Source organism: Curcuma longa, chromosome 19 (assembly GCF_044706935.1).
Source record: "Curcuma longa cultivar G26 ecotype Majalengka, Jawa Barat chromosome 19, ITB_CL_G26_1.1, whole genome shotgun sequence".
Lineage (NCBI taxonomy): Eukaryota > Viridiplantae > Streptophyta > Magnoliopsida > Zingiberales > Zingiberaceae > Curcuma > Curcuma longa.
Window position 1 is genome coordinate 4,810,450 of NC_133879.1, and position 19,626 is coordinate 4,830,075.

A 19,626-nucleotide genomic window follows, 5' to 3' on the forward strand; every position below is an offset into this window, starting at 1 on the left:
AGCCATATTGGAATTTCGATTTATAACCGGAATAATACAGTTTCAGTACCGTATCGTGTAGTGCCGATATGGTTTCAGTATTTTTTAGATATAAAATATATTAATTAAAAATAAAAAAATTTAATCTAAATATTAAAAAAAATACTATATATTAAATTAATGGGATAATTTTATTAGGATTTCATTAAACCTATTTAGATTATCCTTACTATAACTAAGAGTTGATTGAAATTATTAATATAAATTTAATTATTAAATTTAAGTTTAATCACACGTGGGAGGTCGCAGCGGCATCTGAGACCTTGCAGGAGGTGACCTCCCATGGAGTTGGGGAGGCTGCAGTGGCCTGCAGTGTCGATGCCAATGTCGGACGGTGAACGAAACGATAAATTTTTTAATTTCATCCTTTTCACCCAACAAGGTATAAAATTTTAAACCATGCTTGCAGGCTTAAGATTTTAAATTAAGTAGCTCATTCTGTTATTTAACAAGACTATAAAGCAAGTTATGAGGTAGAATCCTTATTCAATTGACCAATATAGGCTCATTTATGCTTCATAATTCCATCTTTTGGTTAGCACTGTAATGGAGAAGGGAGAGATTACATCACAGGGGCCTTCCTGTTGTGTTAGCAGAAACCTAATAACCCAATAAAATCTTTGACAAAATCAAATGTGACTTCTTGCAAGTCCTTTAAAGTTAGTAAACGGAATCTCACATGTCATTATAATGTTTGTGGAATTATGTTCAAGGTTTAAAATAGCAAGTCATATTGGTGTTTCAATCTATAATTGAAATGATAATGTTTCATTACATATTGTGTCAAGCAAATACAATTTTGGTACTTGTTTATTTTCAAATATAAGTGTACATTAATTAAAAATTTATTTCCATTAATATTTGAGAACTATAGGAAACAAATTATTATAAGATTTTCAACAACTTTATTAATACCAAAAGGAGTGTCATGCATCAGATAGGAGCATCGGTTCTTGCAATATTATTTAAGATCAGCCTTATAGTTTTTTAAAATCCAAATTAAATAATTCTCTTATAACAAGTGGTATTGATATTGATTGCTCCATATCTCCATCAATAAATCTTGATTCACCCGTGGGAGATTTGGACTTGGATAATAAGAACTATAATTGAAATTATATAGGATAAGGATGCATATATATCCCTGAGCTCAAATATGACAAATCACCATATGATGAATCAAAGTTATAACAAAAAGGCTGAGAGTATAATGAACCATGATCAGAATCAATCTCAGCTAAATTCTCCTACATATCTCATCTCGATAATCATGAACTTTCTTTGCTATGTCATCCCTATATTGAGTTTGTGGATACATACATTTAATAGGAATAACATGATTAATCATCATCTTGAATTGCATATGTGCAACCTTACTCACATGTCTACTAGGACTCGAGTGCTAGAGTTAAGGGAATATAAGTTTCACCACCACTCAGTTCATCTCCACCATCATCACCTTAATAAGTTGTACTATTATTATCAACACCACTATCATCATTTCGAACTTTTCATCAAATTGTAGTATCAAAAGGTGATAATGATTTGTGTCTCATTAATTGCATAGAGTAGATTGTGGCTAATCATCAATTAGATTAGATGTGGTTCTCTTTGTTTATGTTTGGAATCGAGAGGTTTGAGAACGTATATGTCAAGCTCTAGACAATTGAAATTCTCCGATGAAAGTTGTAACATCATCATCTTCCTCACTAGCTTGCTCTTTTAAATTTGTTAGGTAAGGATTTGAGAAAATCATAGTATATTTGCTACTTTATCAGCTAATGGATTCTTATCCTTTATAGCACCTATTAATCCATCATTAGATCATCCTTATTAACTTTTTTTTCTTCTCTTCTATTATGGTGAAGGTAGACCAACTTCTCCAAGTGACACTAAGAGAGATGATTTTGCACTTTAATATTAATGAGAAAATGGATCAATTTCATTTGCAATCACTTGAAAATGTCGTCTATAAGAGAATTCATTCTACAATCTTATTTAAATTTGGGTCACTAATCACTTGATTTATGATATGTCCTTTGGTAGCTAGAACTGACTATGGATTGGGGTTACTATTTCTGAAATTCGAGTTAGCTGCAAATTATTCTACTTTAGTACCACATTAAATTAATTTATATTTATGAGAATATAATTTATGTTTGCATAACAATGCAAAAGAATGACCAAAAGAGTCATGCCTCTCAAAATAATTGACTCATTAATAGTCATATCAGTTACTTGTGGTTGTAGTCTCTATATTACACTTCTAAGGGCCATTAAGAAATCATCATTAATGCTTAGGCTATATCAACATTGATATGTTGGATTCAGATAATAACCTAAAATAGTTAAACATATATTATTATTATTGATTGATATTAAATTCCTTATTATTGAAAAAAATTATGCACTTGTCAAAATGAATTTCTAATTTAATTGTCACATTGTCTTCTGATTAGATCAACAAAATATTGATATTAGATATTGAGTTTTTATTGCATTTCATTTTTTCGCATTAAATTATTTTTTAAAATAATTAGACAATGAAATAAGTCAAATCGAACTATAAATTTAACTTAAGGTGTCGAGTTGAAATCAAAATCATTTGGATGGAACTCATCGTAAAGACGTGTTGATTAGGGTCACATGTGTCAAACCATGGTTGATTTGGACTAGTTCTAGTCAATTTACAACTAAACCAAATTTTAAATAGGACAACCTAGTTTAATAGCATTTGGACAAATTAGAAAATTTTTTAGTCGGGATTATAAATTCTCTCTCTTCTCTTTTCTCTCCCACACATCTCTCATCCTTACCCTTATTTGGCATGTCTCTTCCTTCTCTTTCTTGTGTGATGCCACTATAGTACCATCCTCTTCCTCACTACACAAGCCTCTCTTGCCAGCCACCCTCTTCGGTAGACTTCTCTCTCTTCCTCTCCTTCTCTATCTCTTGTTTTCCTCTCCCTCACGCGTTCACCATTAATCATCTATCGTAACCATGCATTGATACTAGCCACCAGTAGATCTCCCTCTTTCCCTCTCATTTCCCCTTCTTCATTTCCTCTTTTCCTATAAGCCCTCCTTTCCCCTTCTCTCTAGCACTCTCCCTCGATTCGTCTCTTTTCTTCTTGCACGTGCACAACAACAATTGCTCTCGCTGGAGCCAAGAGAGTCCATCATCGACCTCTTTTTTCCCTCCCTTTTTTTCTCTTACTTTCCCCATGCCCACAATTATCATGTAGCTGCTTTTAACTGCACCAAGAGGGATCATCAACTCCTTATTTTCCTAGTTTTCTGATGTCCATGAACAAAATCATTAACAACACACTGACCAAATTAAATGTAAGAATTTGATAAATAATTGTACGTTGACATTGGAAAATGATTGACTATTTTCAATTAATCCTTATTGTTTGGGTTCTTGAGTGTTTCATATCAATGAAGCACCTAGTTTAGAAATTGTGAGGTAAACAAATTATTTATTATATTTCTATTATAGGTTGATGTATTTGGTTTAACAAGGGAAATGAATAATTGCTCATTACTAGTGGGTGCCTAATTTTGTAATTGGGTTATATCAAGGTAGCAGGACCAAAATTAGATCCATCGACTTGAAATTCTAATTGATTTCTAAATTTTTGTATCATTATCATTATTAAAGATTTAATTTAAGTTTTATGAGTTATTTTTCCTTGTTATATTTATAGATACTCATTCAGGTGGAACACGTTAATTCTCAGACCCTCGAATTATAATTGTTGTATATTGAGGTGGATCAAATTATTCTTTGCCTCGTTATATGTTTCCTTGTACATGAATAAATATATAAAACTTCTACAAATGTTTTGAAAAAGGATTAGCATAACATTAAAAGTAACAAAATAAATTCAAAAAGGAATCATACTATTGGGGGTTAATAAAGTAAATTCCTCATATACTAGCAACCACCTCTTCTAACCACAACTACCATTCCATAACATACCTATCCATGCACCTCAACTCCGATGTCAGAGTCCAAACATCACTCGTCGTCGCTCGCTACCTCTCGCCTTCGCTCTACGTCATTATTGTCAGCCTCTCATCGATGTCTATTTCTTCTTCTAGTAAAATCCTTCTCTTATAAGCTTTTAGCCATCTCCCATGTAATTGACATAAGGAATAGAGTAATTCCCCTATCTCATTCCGTGTCAGCAACAAGCATGCGAGTAAACCATAGTCGACCATGTAAATCTCGTGTGATACTACTGACATGTCTGTGTTGATCAAGTCCCAATGCCAGAACCATGTTGAAACAATAAAAATTGCCGGTATCGAGTAGCACAATCGGCATGCTTCATCTCATAGAAGGAAAGAAATAATCGATGTCGCCTTGTGTTGAGTGAACACAAATACTTGCACTTTTATCAAATGTTGGCGCACTAGTTAAAACACTTTCAATAGCATCAGTTGAGCTACTTCCACTAACATCAACTTTGACACAACCATGGTGCATTTTTTGCTCATAGTGATATTAAGTTCAGAACGCTTGAAGTGTAGATAAAAATTCTAGGTCATCTGTGATATTATAGTTACAACCTTCAAATTCACTATAGATATATTTTATAAAAGCTCATCTATCAAACTCTACACCTTGTTATACTTTCTATTTGGTATTTGTTGGTATCAAAATCTTCTTTGATTGCACGACCTATTTTGGAGGAATTTTTTTTTACATTTTGAAAGATCTGGATGCCAACAAAATGTTGCTTAAGGCATGTGACCCCACAGCCACATCTAATCATAACCCAATCTAGACACCGTCCGTGAAATTGATTCTGTAGTTGGCTTGTGTATCTTTAAGTTGGATCATGGAATTATAGTTCGTGTTGTTCAATTCCCTATGCATCACTAAAACAGTTAAATTATTAAAAACATAAAATCATCCACACTAAATAAACACACTGATATAACAAATACAATTCTTCTCCTCTAGATTTTAAGTCCTTTCATAGTCTCTTCTCTTCCCCACCCATGTGACAGGTACAAGAATTTGGATCTTCATTGGCTTAGGAACGGATTTGTGTGGTTTCTGTTCGTGACAACTGATACAAATAAACATACCTCCTGAACCTACTTGGCATGGATGACACTGTTCTGGCACGAGTGGTTCAGTGATTAAATCTTGTGCTGCCCAATACTGTCTTGATCTCCCAGCAGAAAAAAATATTTAACATATGTTGGGAGAAGTAGCTTAATATTTCAAACCCAGATCATGTTTTCATTTGGTGCAACAGAAGGAAGAAGGAAGTTTATATGCATTTTTCTGTCGGTCATTAGATATTCAACCCCTCCACAAAGAATCAATGTCTCATAAAGGATATCTGCTGCTTAAGCATTCCACATGAACTTCCAAGGGAATTCTTAAGCATACTGGCTTTGTGACTAGTTTAAATTGTTGAAGAACCGTCAAACTTTTGTATGCTGCTACATAAATTGTAGCCATTTGCAGATATTCTCAACGAGAAAAACTTTCCTTAATTTTTAAATCAAAATCTCAGAGTGAAAAAAAAGTGTCAAATACATAAACATTTACAAGGAGTTGAAGGCTCTGTGAACTGATAGATGTGGTGAGGAAAAACCAGAAATAGAATGGTGAAGGCATACCACTGGTTTTAAGTTAATTAACCAATCACCCACACTCGCTGATTTTCTCAAGGGAGATCCCTGAAGAAGGGAAACAAGAACAACTCAAATTTGCCTAGTCAAATGTGTAACATAATGGAATTAATTCAAAGGATATGATTCACAAAATTTTATGTACCTGGGTTGACCTTCTTGAAATGTTAGATAGTGGCAAGTCCTAAAATGTAAAAAGTTCTCTGTGTTATGTAAATTCATGCAAGTTAAAATCATTTGTTTCAGAAAACTTACCTTCACAAGATCCACATTTTCTGATGTAACTGAAAATCGGCCTTTTATTTGAACCACACTAGGCTTGGTCTTGTCCTCCGATGAGTCTCCACAACCTATAAATGTGAAAGCAAAAAATAGACAAGTACGACTTATTTTAGATAATTCAATTCATGGTAAACATAAAAAAGCAGCTACTAGAACTACTGCAATTCTTCCAACTAAGAGCACAGAGAAAATAATTAAGCCAAACAAGATGTGAGTCATGTAAAGTGAAATGTACACTACTATTATAACCTGTTGAAGAACGCATGGGAGCAGATAAGCTGTTAGCTGAAGCGCGGTTTGGAAGCATTAGTGGTCCACTGAAATTTGGAACTCTGTGAGTATCACGTATGTATCTCTCAGATCCTTGCTGATTGTCCCTATCAACCATATAGCAAGATAAAAGAACAAATTCTCATAATTTTTTTTATGGCAGTATTGAGCTTAGCACCAGGTTTAAATAATAGCACGTGTCACTAGAACAACCAAGAAGAAATACCCATTTCGGGAAATCATCAAGGAAAAACTTGGAAAATATTTATAGCTCCATGTAACAGAAATAAGTAAATATGAATAAAAAACTTCTCTCAACATCAATATGACATAAACAAAAGCACATTTAGAGTACGTTGGTCAATAATTGTTGCTTATAGAGAAGCTGAATAGCAAAGCTAAAGATAAACCTTCCTGAGGTATGTACTCTTTCTGAACCAGAAGGTACAAGTGGACCACTGTAAGTTTGGTGCTTTTTTCCAACCTCAACTTTCCTTTGGTTTGGCAGTGTATCACGTTTTGATGTTGATGGTGCTTCATCACTTTTCATTCTAGATCTCTCACGTTGATCAAACCTTTCTTGATTACTAGAATCTGCTATATCAGTTTGCAATATCTCGTCTCTTGTACTTGAGCTGTACTTTGACTCTGAGAATCCACAGGGGCTTACTCTGCAAAATAAATTAAGGAACCAGAACATTAGAACAAAAATTTTCTTCGCATATACTTTTAATTACAATGGAAATCTTTGTTATATTTTTCTTCAAAATGTCAAGGTTTAATTCCAACTTCTATGTGCCAGTTAACATTAGCTGTCATCAGAATGTTATTAAGCCTACCTAGGGGATTATAAGGTAAGTTGGAGTAATTAGATGTATTTAGAGCTAAACCAATTAGTTTTATTGCTAATTTGAAATATTTGGGTTCGATTTAGAGTTAGGCTAGAAGAATGAGGGTTCTATTAAGTGGATTATAATTTGGGTGTGCTTTGGGCTCCAACCGAAGAGTCGAATGTATTTAAGTGGGATATCTTAAAAAGAACCGCTAATCTTTTCCTTCTCCGCACTCATGCACTTGCAACCCCTTCACTCAATTCTCTAGATCCCCTTCTCTTTTCTCTCTTGTCACAGATACACCATGGCTCTCCGTCAACTCGCCGCCCTCCTGCCACACCAAATCACCACTAAGCACACCTTACGTTGCCAACATTTTCCTCATCGTCAATGTTCAATAACACACAACTACCTACCATCATTACCCCATTCGTCAATGTTCTCTCAATGATCGGCTTCGGCTGGTGATCTTCCAAAGAAGCAGCCGCCACACCATCCACCTGCAGCAACAGTGTCGCACGATATTTTCCACCTCCGACAACCCTATAGTAGCCGAATCCTTAAGTCTGTCTTTGAGCAGTACTAGCCCATCCCCATTTCCAACTTGATATACAGTAGCTTCTTTGGACGTCTTCTGTCTCTTCAAGAGCATGCAACAACAGCCTCCTCTCCTTCTTTGTGCAGTGATTAAGTTGGTTAGGTTGGTTGTCTTTTGTATTGTTAGAATTGTCATTGTTTTGTATCTCTACCAAAGTTTTTAGTGTTTGATCAATGAATCATATCATAGAGTAGGTTCTTCTTCCCTTACCTTTGAATAGGGTGGAACACAAAGAGGATGTCGCCAAAGGGATTAAGAGGGGTTTGCTTTCTAAGATGCCCTCAAAGTAGTGTGGATTGGGCAAGTAAACCATTGTGGAGGTTTTCCTTGTAAGTTGCCGAGTAGTGGAACATTTGATGTAGAAGTTTAGGTGGGAGGTGTGAAAGTGAATCAAGAGCAATTTTTAAGAGGGTACCACTTGGGATAATTTGCAGAGGTTCAAATGATAATAAAGAGTGAGTATTAAGAGTGGAGAATTTTACTGGAGCTTGTGGATATTATATGGTGGATGGTAACTTATATGGCGGTTAAGGTCTTTGACATAATAGATGTTGTGGACCTTAGCAGTTATATATGTTGGTTTCTCTTCTTAGTTGTTTGTTTGCCACAACAATTGGCGTAGAGTGTGCACATGGTGTTATTCCTTATTGCAATATGAGGGAGTGCAAGGGTAGCAATATGAGGGAGTGCAGGGGTAACACCCATGAGTTAGTCCAATTGGTTGTAGTACTTTAGCAACTAATAAATAGATTATATTTTTTGCAAAGTATGTTTTTGTAATGTATTTATATATAGAAAAGGAGAGTTTTAGCGGAATGGTAAAGTTGCTACTGTGTGATCTTGTAGTCACAAGTTTGAATTACAGAAACAACCTCTTGCAATGCAAGGTAAGATTATGTATAATAAATCCAATGTGATTTGACCCTTCCCTAGCACCCCGCATTGGCAGAAATTTCGTACATCGAACTGTTCTTTTATTATTTTTATTTATTGACTTTTATATAGTGTAGTATTATTCATATTATACAAATGCATTATAATTCAACACTTTATTGTTTTGTTGAATTACCTTACCTTATTCATTTCATCATTTTTGCTTGCCTTTCTCAATTTTAGCTCACTAACCCCTTTTCTTATCACTGCAGGACTCAAGGAAAATATATCCAATTTCTTGGTGGGTTGGAGTTAAATTCACTAGGATCACTCTAAAGACACTTCGTGTGTTTTTGACATGTTTTTGTATATTATTTGATTGTTATAGATGTTTTTCTTATAATTCATCTCCACCTTCATCTTTAAAGGGATATTTTTACCTTAATCTATGTTTATTTTATATATGGATGAAGGAAAGAAATATATGAAAGAAAGAGAGAGAGAGAGAGAGAGAGATTACTAGAGGGAAAGGCATTAACTGTCGAAAAAAATTTTAAAAAAAATGAAAGAGGAAAAAAAATTAACAACCCTAAATCTTAAACTTTAAACCCTGTAAATATCCTAAAAAGATAAAATAAAAAAAATAACCTAAACTTCAAAAGCAAAATCAAAAGAAAATCTCAAACTGCTACAGGGTTGCAACGACTTCGCGGAGGCCTCAGCAAGGCTGCTTCAGTCTTGTTCTCCAATGGTGCCGAATCGAAATGATTTCGATGTCGGTCAGTAAGCAAAACAGTAAATTCCGACCGTACTGGCTAGCAGGGCTCAGTATCACAATCGTTGGTTACTTGGTTTCCTTTTTATCGTATTTTGGTTATAATGTAGAAAATTTTTGCTTTATCTTGTTGGGTTTTATTGTTACATCTTGCCTACATTTTGCAATTTATGAAAACATTTAAGTGTCTGTTGGAGAATAAGTCTTTACTTAACAATTGTATTATGTTATGAAGGAGTAATTGTAGTGTTGTTTATAAATGCAAATTTTGTAACCATATGGTTGTATGAATGTTTCATGTCCATCAAGTATCAAAGAAATTGCTGCTAGATCATTGTGGGTTCCATGCTAGTGTGATATTTAGTGGGTATTAAAGCTAGTTGATTTTGTTCCGATTTTATTGTCAAAGTGTGCTTTCGTTCTTGCAAATTTTCATTGATAAAAATCAATCTAATGTCTTGATAAGGTGTTTGAATTTCCTACTTATAGTTTTATGTGTAAGTTTAAATGTGTTTAAATCTTTTAATCAAAACATTTTGTGTTACTGTTGTCATATTGATTTTGTTAGTGCCTCGGAGCATATATAGTGCTTGGGCATGGTTTAAAATTTTAGTCCATACAAGGCGAAACGGACAAAATTTATCATTCCACTCGCCACCAAGCACCGTGGGCTACCGCAAGGGGTGACGGAGGACGTCGCAAATCCCACGGCGACCTCCGTGGGGGCCACTGTGACCTTTGCAAATTGCAGCTAAGAGGCTGGCTGGCACGCAGGTCATGATAGGGATGTCATGTGCATGGATAAGATGCAAGTAAAATAAAAAAACTTAAGTTAATAATTAAATTAGGTTAATAATTTCGATTAACTCATAGCTGTAAATAAGATAATCTAAACTGACTTAATCAAACTCAAATAAAACTATCCTATTAATTTAATATATATATATATTTTTTTAATTATTTTAATTTCAAAAATATATCATAAAATTCTTATTTATTTATTTACCATATGGAGACGTTACAATCCTATATTTTTTATTTTTTTTCCTTTTTAAAATATTATTTTATTTTTAATTTTTTTGTTTTTAAATTTTTTAATATTTAGATTAAATTTTATATTTTAAAAAATATCAAAACTATATCGACAAGACAAAATAAGGTACCGAAACTGTATCGTTATAATCTATGACCAAAACTCTGATATGGCTCGAGATTTTAAGTCATAATTTGGGGCATGCTACATAAAGGGCATTGCGGTGCACAAAGCTCCAGCCAATGCCAGGAAAGGTCTATTGTACGTAGCCTTACTTTGCACTATAAGAGGTTGTTTCCGCAACTCGAACTCACAATCAGCAAGTCATACGGCAACAACTTTACCATTATGCCAAAGCTCCCCTTCTTGAGAGTATGTTGTATCTAAGGTTTTATTCTCTATTGTAGATCGTTGTTGTATCATGAGATGGAGTGCAAGAGTGAGTCGATTATTATGTTCACTCATAGCACCCACAGTAGAAGCCTCCCTCTTGAGGCAAGTCTTTCAGTGAGCCATTCCAGATTAAGAGACCTAGAGTGGATCAGATGACAACACAAGGCTGATCCTGATCTCAACAGTAGATTCGGTCAAACATCTCATACTTCAGAGAGTGCAACCAATTGCTTGTTGTGTGCAAATGCTAGATATATCTTAAGTGTTACCCTTTTGGTGGGAGTGACTGCTATTTCTGTAAAAGTATTGATCAAGATGGCACCAGCAAGCCAGAAACAGCAGCGTCCTCATTCCAGGAATTAGCAGCAGCAACAATGACCCAAGTATTAGTAAGGCAAAGTATTCATTATGCAGGAGCAGTAGGCATACGGATCCATAGCTCCAAGTAAGACAATATGTTTTAGTTGTCATTACTATTTCTATAAAGTTTATTGCTTACTTTAGATTTAGAAGAAAAGCTTCAGATACCAAGTGTGGAGAGTGGCTTGTCAATTTGCAAGTTAGAATGCAGGAGGGAAAAGTGAGTAGAGAAGAGTTTAGTTATTCCTTTGGTCATTGGTTGCCATGGTTTAAACTTTTGAGTCTTGCCAGAGTTTATATTATTGATCAAAACAATACAATTTCAGTACCGTATAGTATCATATTGGTGCTCTTCTAGTATTTAATTGAATTATTAATAATAATCAGCTTTTATAATTAATTTGTAACTTAATACTAAATTAGACTGCTAAAACATGTGTCCTTATATTTATATTTTTTGATTAATTAAATCCCCTCACTCTTCAGATTAAAAATGCTTACAATCAATTAAGTTTAATTTTTAACTTTAGTTATTTGTAAGTTATATATTTCTAATGTCTTGTTTCATAATAATTTACACTTATAATTTATTCAACTTTTGCAGGTAAAACGCAGGAATAAGCAACGACAGGAAGAGATCTTAGTAATCTTTAACCTAGATCATCTTTTGTGTTTAAATTTTATAACATTAGACAATTTTAGATTTAAAGACCGAGAAACTTACATTATTAAGGATGTAATTTTGTTTAAATGAATCTATATTTTTATTGCTTTATGTAATTGCATTTGAAATTTATATAGTAGCATCTAATAAAAAAATTGGGCATTAAATATCATTTTGTTTAATGTATTTTATTTGATAAAACTTTGGGAAAAAAATAATTTTAAATCCTATTTATTGATTTTAATTTGGTTTTATATCTTTCACATAATTATTTTAGACTTAAATTAAATTTTAAATTTTATGATTAAATACAAGTTTTTAAAAAATAAAAAGTTTAACTCATTTGCTCCATCAAATTTAAGTTTTAGATTTAATTTTTAAAAAAAACCAATTTGAAATTTGAAATTTTTATACTTTAATTTGAAGTAAATTGAGTTTTTAAAAAAAATAATTTGATACATCTAGTACACATTATGTAATAAGTACAAAATGAATTTTCTTAATATATATCTCTAAAAGGGCAGCCCGGTGCACGAAGCTCCCGCCATGCGGGGTCCGGGGAAAGGATCCATTGTATGCAGTCTTACCTTGCCTTTGGCAAGAGGCTGTTTCCAGGATTTGAACCCGTGACCTCTAGGTCACATGAGGTCACATGGCAGCAACCTTACCGTTGCGCCAAGGCTCCCCTTCTTAATATATATCTCTAATAAAAATAAATTAAAAATAGTGAAAAAAATAAAGGGCACTCGGGTGCACAAAGCTCTCGGTCTTACCATGCATTGCAAGAGACTGTTTCCATGATTAAAACCCGTGACCTCCATGTTACACGGCAACAACTTTACTATTGTCCTAAGGCTCCCCTTCAATAAAGAAAAACAAATAAATTATTTTTTAAATTTAGTCAAATAAATGTTTATCTAATCAAAGCTCTCGCAAACTCTAGACTTTTCATTGCTCGCTCACATGTCCTTTCAACGTCATAAAAGTTAGAGCATAAAGAAAATCTATGCCGATGTTAGATATTAAATATTATCCTATTTAAATATTTTGCATTTTGAATTACTTTTTTAAAACTTTTAATAACTTATTTAACTATATCAAACTAATATTTTAAGTTTAAGAGGTGGAACTTGATTTAAGATTTAATGAGTCCATCGAGTAGACATGGTGATTAGAATCAAGTGGATTCAAACCATGTTTGATTTTGATTTATTTTGGTCAATTTAAAACCAAACCAAATTTATATATAAGCCTAGTTTAATCATATTTAATTAAATAGATGTATTTTTGTAAAAGCTAGAAATTATCTTATCCTACTTTCCTTTCTCTTTCTTTCCTTTTCCTTTTTCTTTTGTTCTTCCCTAGCCTGATTTCTCTTTCATCTTCCTCTCTTCACTCGCATCGAGGCTCACACCCTCCAGCAGTTGTTGCAACTAATCATCATCAGCAGCAGTTGTTGCAACTAATCATCATCATTGCATGCTGCAACCGATCATCACCGCCACCACTGTCTACTACAACAGATCACCATCATCGCTGCCTCCATTATCTGTTGCAGCCAAATATTTGGATCTAATTTGGATTCTATTTAGAGTTAGTTAGGTCGGTTGATTATAATTTTTTTAAAATATTGTTTTTGATTTAGGTGTGTTTTGAGCTCAAATCAGACTTTGATTTGAGCTAAAATTAGCTAGATTTTGGCTGAACTAATTCAGTTGGTTCAACAAAGTGGATTCAAGTGGGATAGCTTAAAATAGAAGCCTTAATTTATTATCCTTCTCCAGCCCCATGAGACATAACCCCTCTCTCGTTTCTCCCAACCCCTTTCACTTTTTTCTCTCACTTCCCATCGCATTGTCGCTCACTACCAGCTCACATAGTTACTCATTGTGCTCCTGCTAAACCATGTCACAACTAGGTGCCCGTCACATTGTTGCAAATTTCCTTGTCATTGCCACTCATCCATGCACAACCTTAATCATCATTCGTCCATGCACCCATCATTGTTTGCCCATACACTAACACCACCTCAGTGGTTGCCTCTGAATGGTGGTTGTCCCTAGCAGATGCCGTGGCTCTATCCACCTTCAAATCTTCCATCTCTAACAACGCTATAGTAGCAAAATCCTCATCCCTCTTTCAAGCAATTGCAACCCCTCCACATTTTCACCTTGATTCTAAACAATAGCTGCCTTTTCCATCCTCTTTTTCTCTAAGAGCAAGCAATAGTAGCCTTGTTTCCTTCTTTATACAGTGATTGAGTAAGTTTGTTGAAGAGCTGGAATTTGAGGATTTGGGGGTGCTAAGTATTAGTAGAATTGATTCTTATCGTGGTTCTACATCTCTAGCGAGTTCGAGTGAGCATGGACCATCCATGGAAGAGAGTAGCTTTTCTTCCATCTGCAATGATGCTTTTGGTGTTTGGTAGACGAATCACAATATAGGTTCTTTTGTCCTCTCCTTTTAATCTAATGGAACTGTAAGAGGAAGTCACTAAAAGGATTAAGTGAGTTTTAGTTCGTATGATGTCCTCAAAGTAGCAATGGTGGTGAATTGGGCATACAAGCTACCATGGAAGTTTTTCTTGTAGGTTGTTGAGAGATGGAATACTTGATGTAGAAGTATTGGTGGGAGGTGTGATGCGTATTGAGAGTTAGTTTTGAGAGGGTGCCACTCGGGTTAATTAACAAAGATTTGGGTGATGATAAGTAGTGAGTGTTAAGAGTGGAGAGTGTAGATGGAGGCTTGATGTTATGTGATCGTGGAAATTTTCTATAATGGTGATTGTATCTTGGATGCTAAGCCGTGATGTTGGATTGAGTTAGTTGTTATGTGTGTTGAGTTGATTATAGCATAAGTGTGGATTGGGTGATAATAGGGTGTTGGTCCTTGCAGAGATACTTCAATCCTATACTCTTTGTTTGTTTTGCTCATTGAAAAGCCCTCAACTAGGTGTCACGATAGGGCTTCAAATTAGAATTTATAGATTTTTGTAAATACAAACAAGCAAGTATAGGGGCCTCGAGTCGTATTTTTCCAAGGACTAGTAGAAAATTGAATGAATTGAGCTTTCGTGTCGTGTTTTTTTTTTGGGGTTTTCTAATGTAAATGGGGTTTTGGTGGTTTTGAAATGAAATGCAAGCGCAGAACGTAAGAAAGTAATGAAATGCAATGGAAACAAACAAACAAACCTAAGTATCAATCTAATCTAACCTAAGCATGCAATCAATTTGAAATAAAGAAACAAAACTAAACTATCGAACAATGAAACTTATCATCCCTAATGCAATGTATTTAACCAATGGAATTAGCTAACAATTGCACTTAAGCTGATTAAGCCCAATTTGGAAAAAAATTGATACGGGACAGTCACTATGAAACAAAATTTCAATGATGGGAAGGAAGCTAACCTAATGCCTTAGCAAAGTGAAATTGATTACTCGTTTAAACTATCCATTCCCATTAACTAGCAATGCAATCCTTACTCAAATCCATCCACCTATCAAACATGATACATACGGTCTAAGATGGCACGTAACAATGGAAAAACCAAGTAATCAGAGGCTGAAATCAGATTGCAAGAAGGATTCGGGCGGCACGGAACAGTGCCAAAACCGAGTTATCAGGAATCTGAAATCAGATTGCAAAAGACATGGATTTAAACTCAGCTACACAAACAATCTCTAATGCATATCGAAATCCAAACAAAATGCTGAAGGATTAATGAAGAAACAGCGTTTAAGATTTGTGAAACAATTTAACAAGCTGAATTTCAGAAACAGAACTGCAGAAACGGGAAAAACAAAATTCAGAAACTCATCCTCCTTCCCTTCTCCTTCGATTCTCCTCAGCTCGGTGTCAACAAGCTCTTGGACCCCTTGGAAACTTGAAGACGGTCTCTTGTGTGTCTTGCTCGCTGCCAGCACCTCGAAACGCCCGGAAAAACCCTCTCCGAACGAAACCGACGCTGTGCAGACGAGTTTCAGGTGGCAAAACCAGATTTCTCGTCTTCCTCTTGCTCCGATGGCGTTGTTGTTGATATAGGGAGGCTCCACGATCCTAGGAGAACCCCTCAAAGGAATCGCGGCGTCTCCTCGTGCTGTGGATGGCCGGAACTCGCGAAAACAGAGCTGGAAACCGCCGGTGAAACCCTCGCCGTCGCGTCTCCTCCGGCTGCCGGAATATACCCAATCGGCCGGCTTTAGCTTCTTCAGGGATCAAGGAGTCCAATGGAGTTGATTTGGGAGGATGAGGGCGCGCCTACACGTACGTCGCGCGGCAGAGCTTTCTTCTCGCGGGGACGAAGCACAGTGCGGCGGCACTGTTCATCGGGTAAGTTTGAGATTAAATAGCGTGATTAATTGATTAATCTCAGCCATTGATTTTGAATTCGACGGCCAGACTTGATCTGAGCTCTAGGGCTTCTTAGGGTTTCCAAAAAATTGCAAAATTTTGATCAGGCTCGATCCTGAGTCATGTCCTCCATGTTGGCTTGATCGGTTTGGCAATTTTGACTTGAGTTGACCACGGTTTAGCTCGAGTTGGGTCCGATTTAGCCCTAAAATCAATAAAAATCAAATTAATGCCAAAAATTCACCATTAAATCACAAAAATTATGTCAAGCCTTAAATCATGCAATATGGGATAAATATAAATGAATCAATTCATTTTTTTAATATATTTTCATGCAAAAGCCAAAAAATAAATCGATTAAAAATCAATAAACCCCTAACTCATCACTCATATTATCCAATTAGCTTCTAGCAGATTATTTGTTCATACATCATTTATTAGTTGTCATCAATGCAGGTTATTTATGCAAAAAATATATGCTAGTTACTTGTGATATTTATATGTTAAATTAAAACCATGCGTTCATATGAAATTACATCTTTTTTTATATACCATGCAATACTTTTATTATTCAGATAGTTTTGACACACATTAGACAAGCATTAGGTTATGATTTAGTGGCCATAAGGCAAAACATAGCCTAACACAAGCAGGGCTACATTAGATGCTGTGACAAGTTGTGGATATATTGCTTGCAAATATTATATGATGGAAGGTGACTCGCATAGTGGTTAAGGCCTTTAACCTAATAGATAATCCGAACCCTTTTTTGTATCAAAGAGGGATCACTCCTAATGCTAAGAGTAACAAAGTCAAAAGATTGTCACAACTTTCCTGCAATCCACTGATTCTCCCCTTAGGTGCCTACAACATTACTAGCATCCTCGAAAAAAAGTACAATATGCCAAATTTATGATGGTGCCTTCTCCATTGATGTTACTTCACTTCCATATCCAACAAGCCTCTGCAAATGTCATATATGCCCTTCTACATTCACAAACAACATGTATTGTAGATTTTAATGAAGGCATTGATGTTTGTCAACACCAAATCTTTAACATCAGCAATGTGGGATCCTCCATCTATCCATTGTGGCACCTTTTATTAATGTCATCAACAAAGAACTCCACATTGTGTACCTTGTTAGCCAGGGCCTCCATTAAGCTCTGGCACTATCGTCCCTACCTCACCCTCCCCTCCTTGCTGCTTCCTTAGGCATTCCACCATTTTCAAAATCTACTAATAACCAAGAATTGAAATTTCGTGCCGTATCGGACGATACAAGCGAAATATTTCATTCCGCCAAGGCACCGGCACCGGCATAGGAATTCTGGCCGGGGAACGCCTCCGGAGGCATCACCTAGGCTCGGCGACGCCGCCGGAGGCGCCGCTCGGGGCCGGCGACGCTTCGTTCACGGGCCGCGCGTACCGATCGCGCGATTTTTCTTTTTTTTATTTTTTAAAACTTAGGGTTTAATTAGGTTTTAATAATCAATTCTTAGTTATAGTTCAAAACTATAGTTCGGGATAATTTAAATAGGCTTTATTAAAACCTATAAAATTATCAAAAAAATTTATTTTTTAATTTTAAATATTTAGATTAAATTTTTTATTCTAATTAATATATTTTATATTTTAAAAATACCGAAACTATACCGGCACGATACGATACGATACCGAAACTGTATCGTTCCGGTTCGGGACCGAAACTCCGGCACGGCTCGATATTTTAAACCTTACTAATAACTACTAAACAAAAACTCTCCTTATTCCTGGTTACCACAATTCTTAGTTAGATCTTGAAATTTATTTGAAGAGATTATTGCCACATCCTTCTTGCTAGTGTTCAAGCCAATTAAGTTGTAGCCATCTTGCACCAAATTTCTAGAAAAAAAAGGCAGCTTAATTCTCCTTCAATTGTTGTTTAAGCCTAATTACACCAAAAGGGTGGAGTGGCTACTTCAGCCAGAGTAAAATAGGATCAACAGTGAACAACAGAATAGGTTCAGCAAATCCTAGATCTAGATACCCACCCGATTTTTTTATCGATAAATAAATGTTTACAAAAACAGGAAACATACATTACTATTCTAAAAAGACAAAGAGAAGAACTTTGAAAAGGAGAGAAAGGTCAAAAAGAAAATAACACCATCACAGGAGAGGATTAAAAAACATAAAAACTTGAGACCATATCGAAAATATTAGAGTGAGAGGATGATTAAAAAGGAAGCATTTAAAAGAAGTTGAGAGATCTGAAGAATGTATTAACTTCTAGTTTATTCCCTCGCTTCGTTTCAAGTTGGGTACTGCTGATCCTTTCTCACCACCTTTAATTTATTGTCTAGAGTGTGTGATTTAAGATCAGTTTACAGTACTACCCAACTCTTACAACTCTCTTCTCAATGTTGGTATTAGATTTTTAATTAATCTCCTTAACACCTCCCACTCTCATCAGGTCACCTAGTAAGGCTTGGTTGTTGTTGTTATTAGGTATTTAACCTACTATAATTAATAAGGTAACCTTGAGTTCTTTACTTTATGTATTTAAAAGTAATGACTAATGATTATATATAAAATACTCAAACACAAGGAATACAAAACAAACGAAGTATAGGGGCCTCGAGTCATATTTTTCTGAGAACTAATAGAAAATTATATAAATTGAGCTTGTGTGTCGTTCCTTTTGGGTTTTCTTTGTAAATGGAATGGGTTTTGGATTTGTTAATGTTTTCAAATGAAATGCAATTCAAAATCAGTAAATAAATGAAGAATGCAATTTGCTAATCTAAATATGAAACTATTAAACCAAGGTATCAAAGCAAACCTAAAGATGCAATTCAACTCAAAGCAAAAGAATGAAACCTACCCTAGTTATGCTCTGAAGCATTTTTGGAATTCAAAGTTCAATTCTTTGCTATAGTAAATCAAACTTTTAACTAATGTTTATCAAACCCTAATGCAAGCTTCATGAACTTAACAATTTAATGGCACAGTAAACAATTCAGAAATAGGAATGCATGCAAGGAAACAACACAATTGCAAGGAACAACTGGAAGGAATTCAAAATAGCTAATCTAAATCTCCAAACAAACTCATCGAATGCACTTTCTAATGCCTAAGATTCAGCAATTGAAACAAGGTCCAATTACTGATATGGAACAGTAATTTCAGCCCCGATAGTATCAGTTCCCAGCTTCAATCGAAAATTGCAGCCTACAATTACTAGATTAAACCAGAACAAACTTGGCTAACAAGATGAATTAACCACACAAAATTGATTAAAGAATTGGATAGCAATTCTGTTAACAACAAACACAATCAGAATTTAAATGGTAGAAATCAGAAATAAGCAAAACAGTAATGTGCAGAAGAAACATCCCGTAATTCTTCTTCCCATGTTTCCTCGATTTGGTGTCAAACAAACCGTTGAATCCAACAATCTTGACTTCAACAATCCCTCTGGAATCTGCAAGGTGGTTGATGGCCTTGTTGCTCA

General features: G+C 35.0%; 1 protein-coding gene across 1 annotated transcript in view; it reads right to left on the reverse strand.

The window, feature by feature from the left end:
* LOC141812586 (uncharacterized) overlaps positions 1 to 19,626 on the reverse strand; it is an 80,451-nt gene that overhangs the window by 26,279 nt on the left and 34,546 nt on the right. The window contains exons 12-16 of the mRNA XM_074700594.1: positions 6,659 to 6,919; positions 6,228 to 6,364; positions 5,952 to 6,046; positions 5,842 to 5,880; positions 5,685 to 5,744 (exon numbers count right to left, since the gene is read on the reverse strand). Of these exons, the coding sequence (XP_074556695.1) occupies positions 5,685 to 5,744; positions 5,842 to 5,880; positions 5,952 to 6,046; positions 6,228 to 6,364; positions 6,659 to 6,919 (592 nt within the window). The remainder of the gene's footprint in view (positions 1 to 5,684; positions 5,745 to 5,841; positions 5,881 to 5,951; positions 6,047 to 6,227; positions 6,365 to 6,658; positions 6,920 to 19,626) is intronic.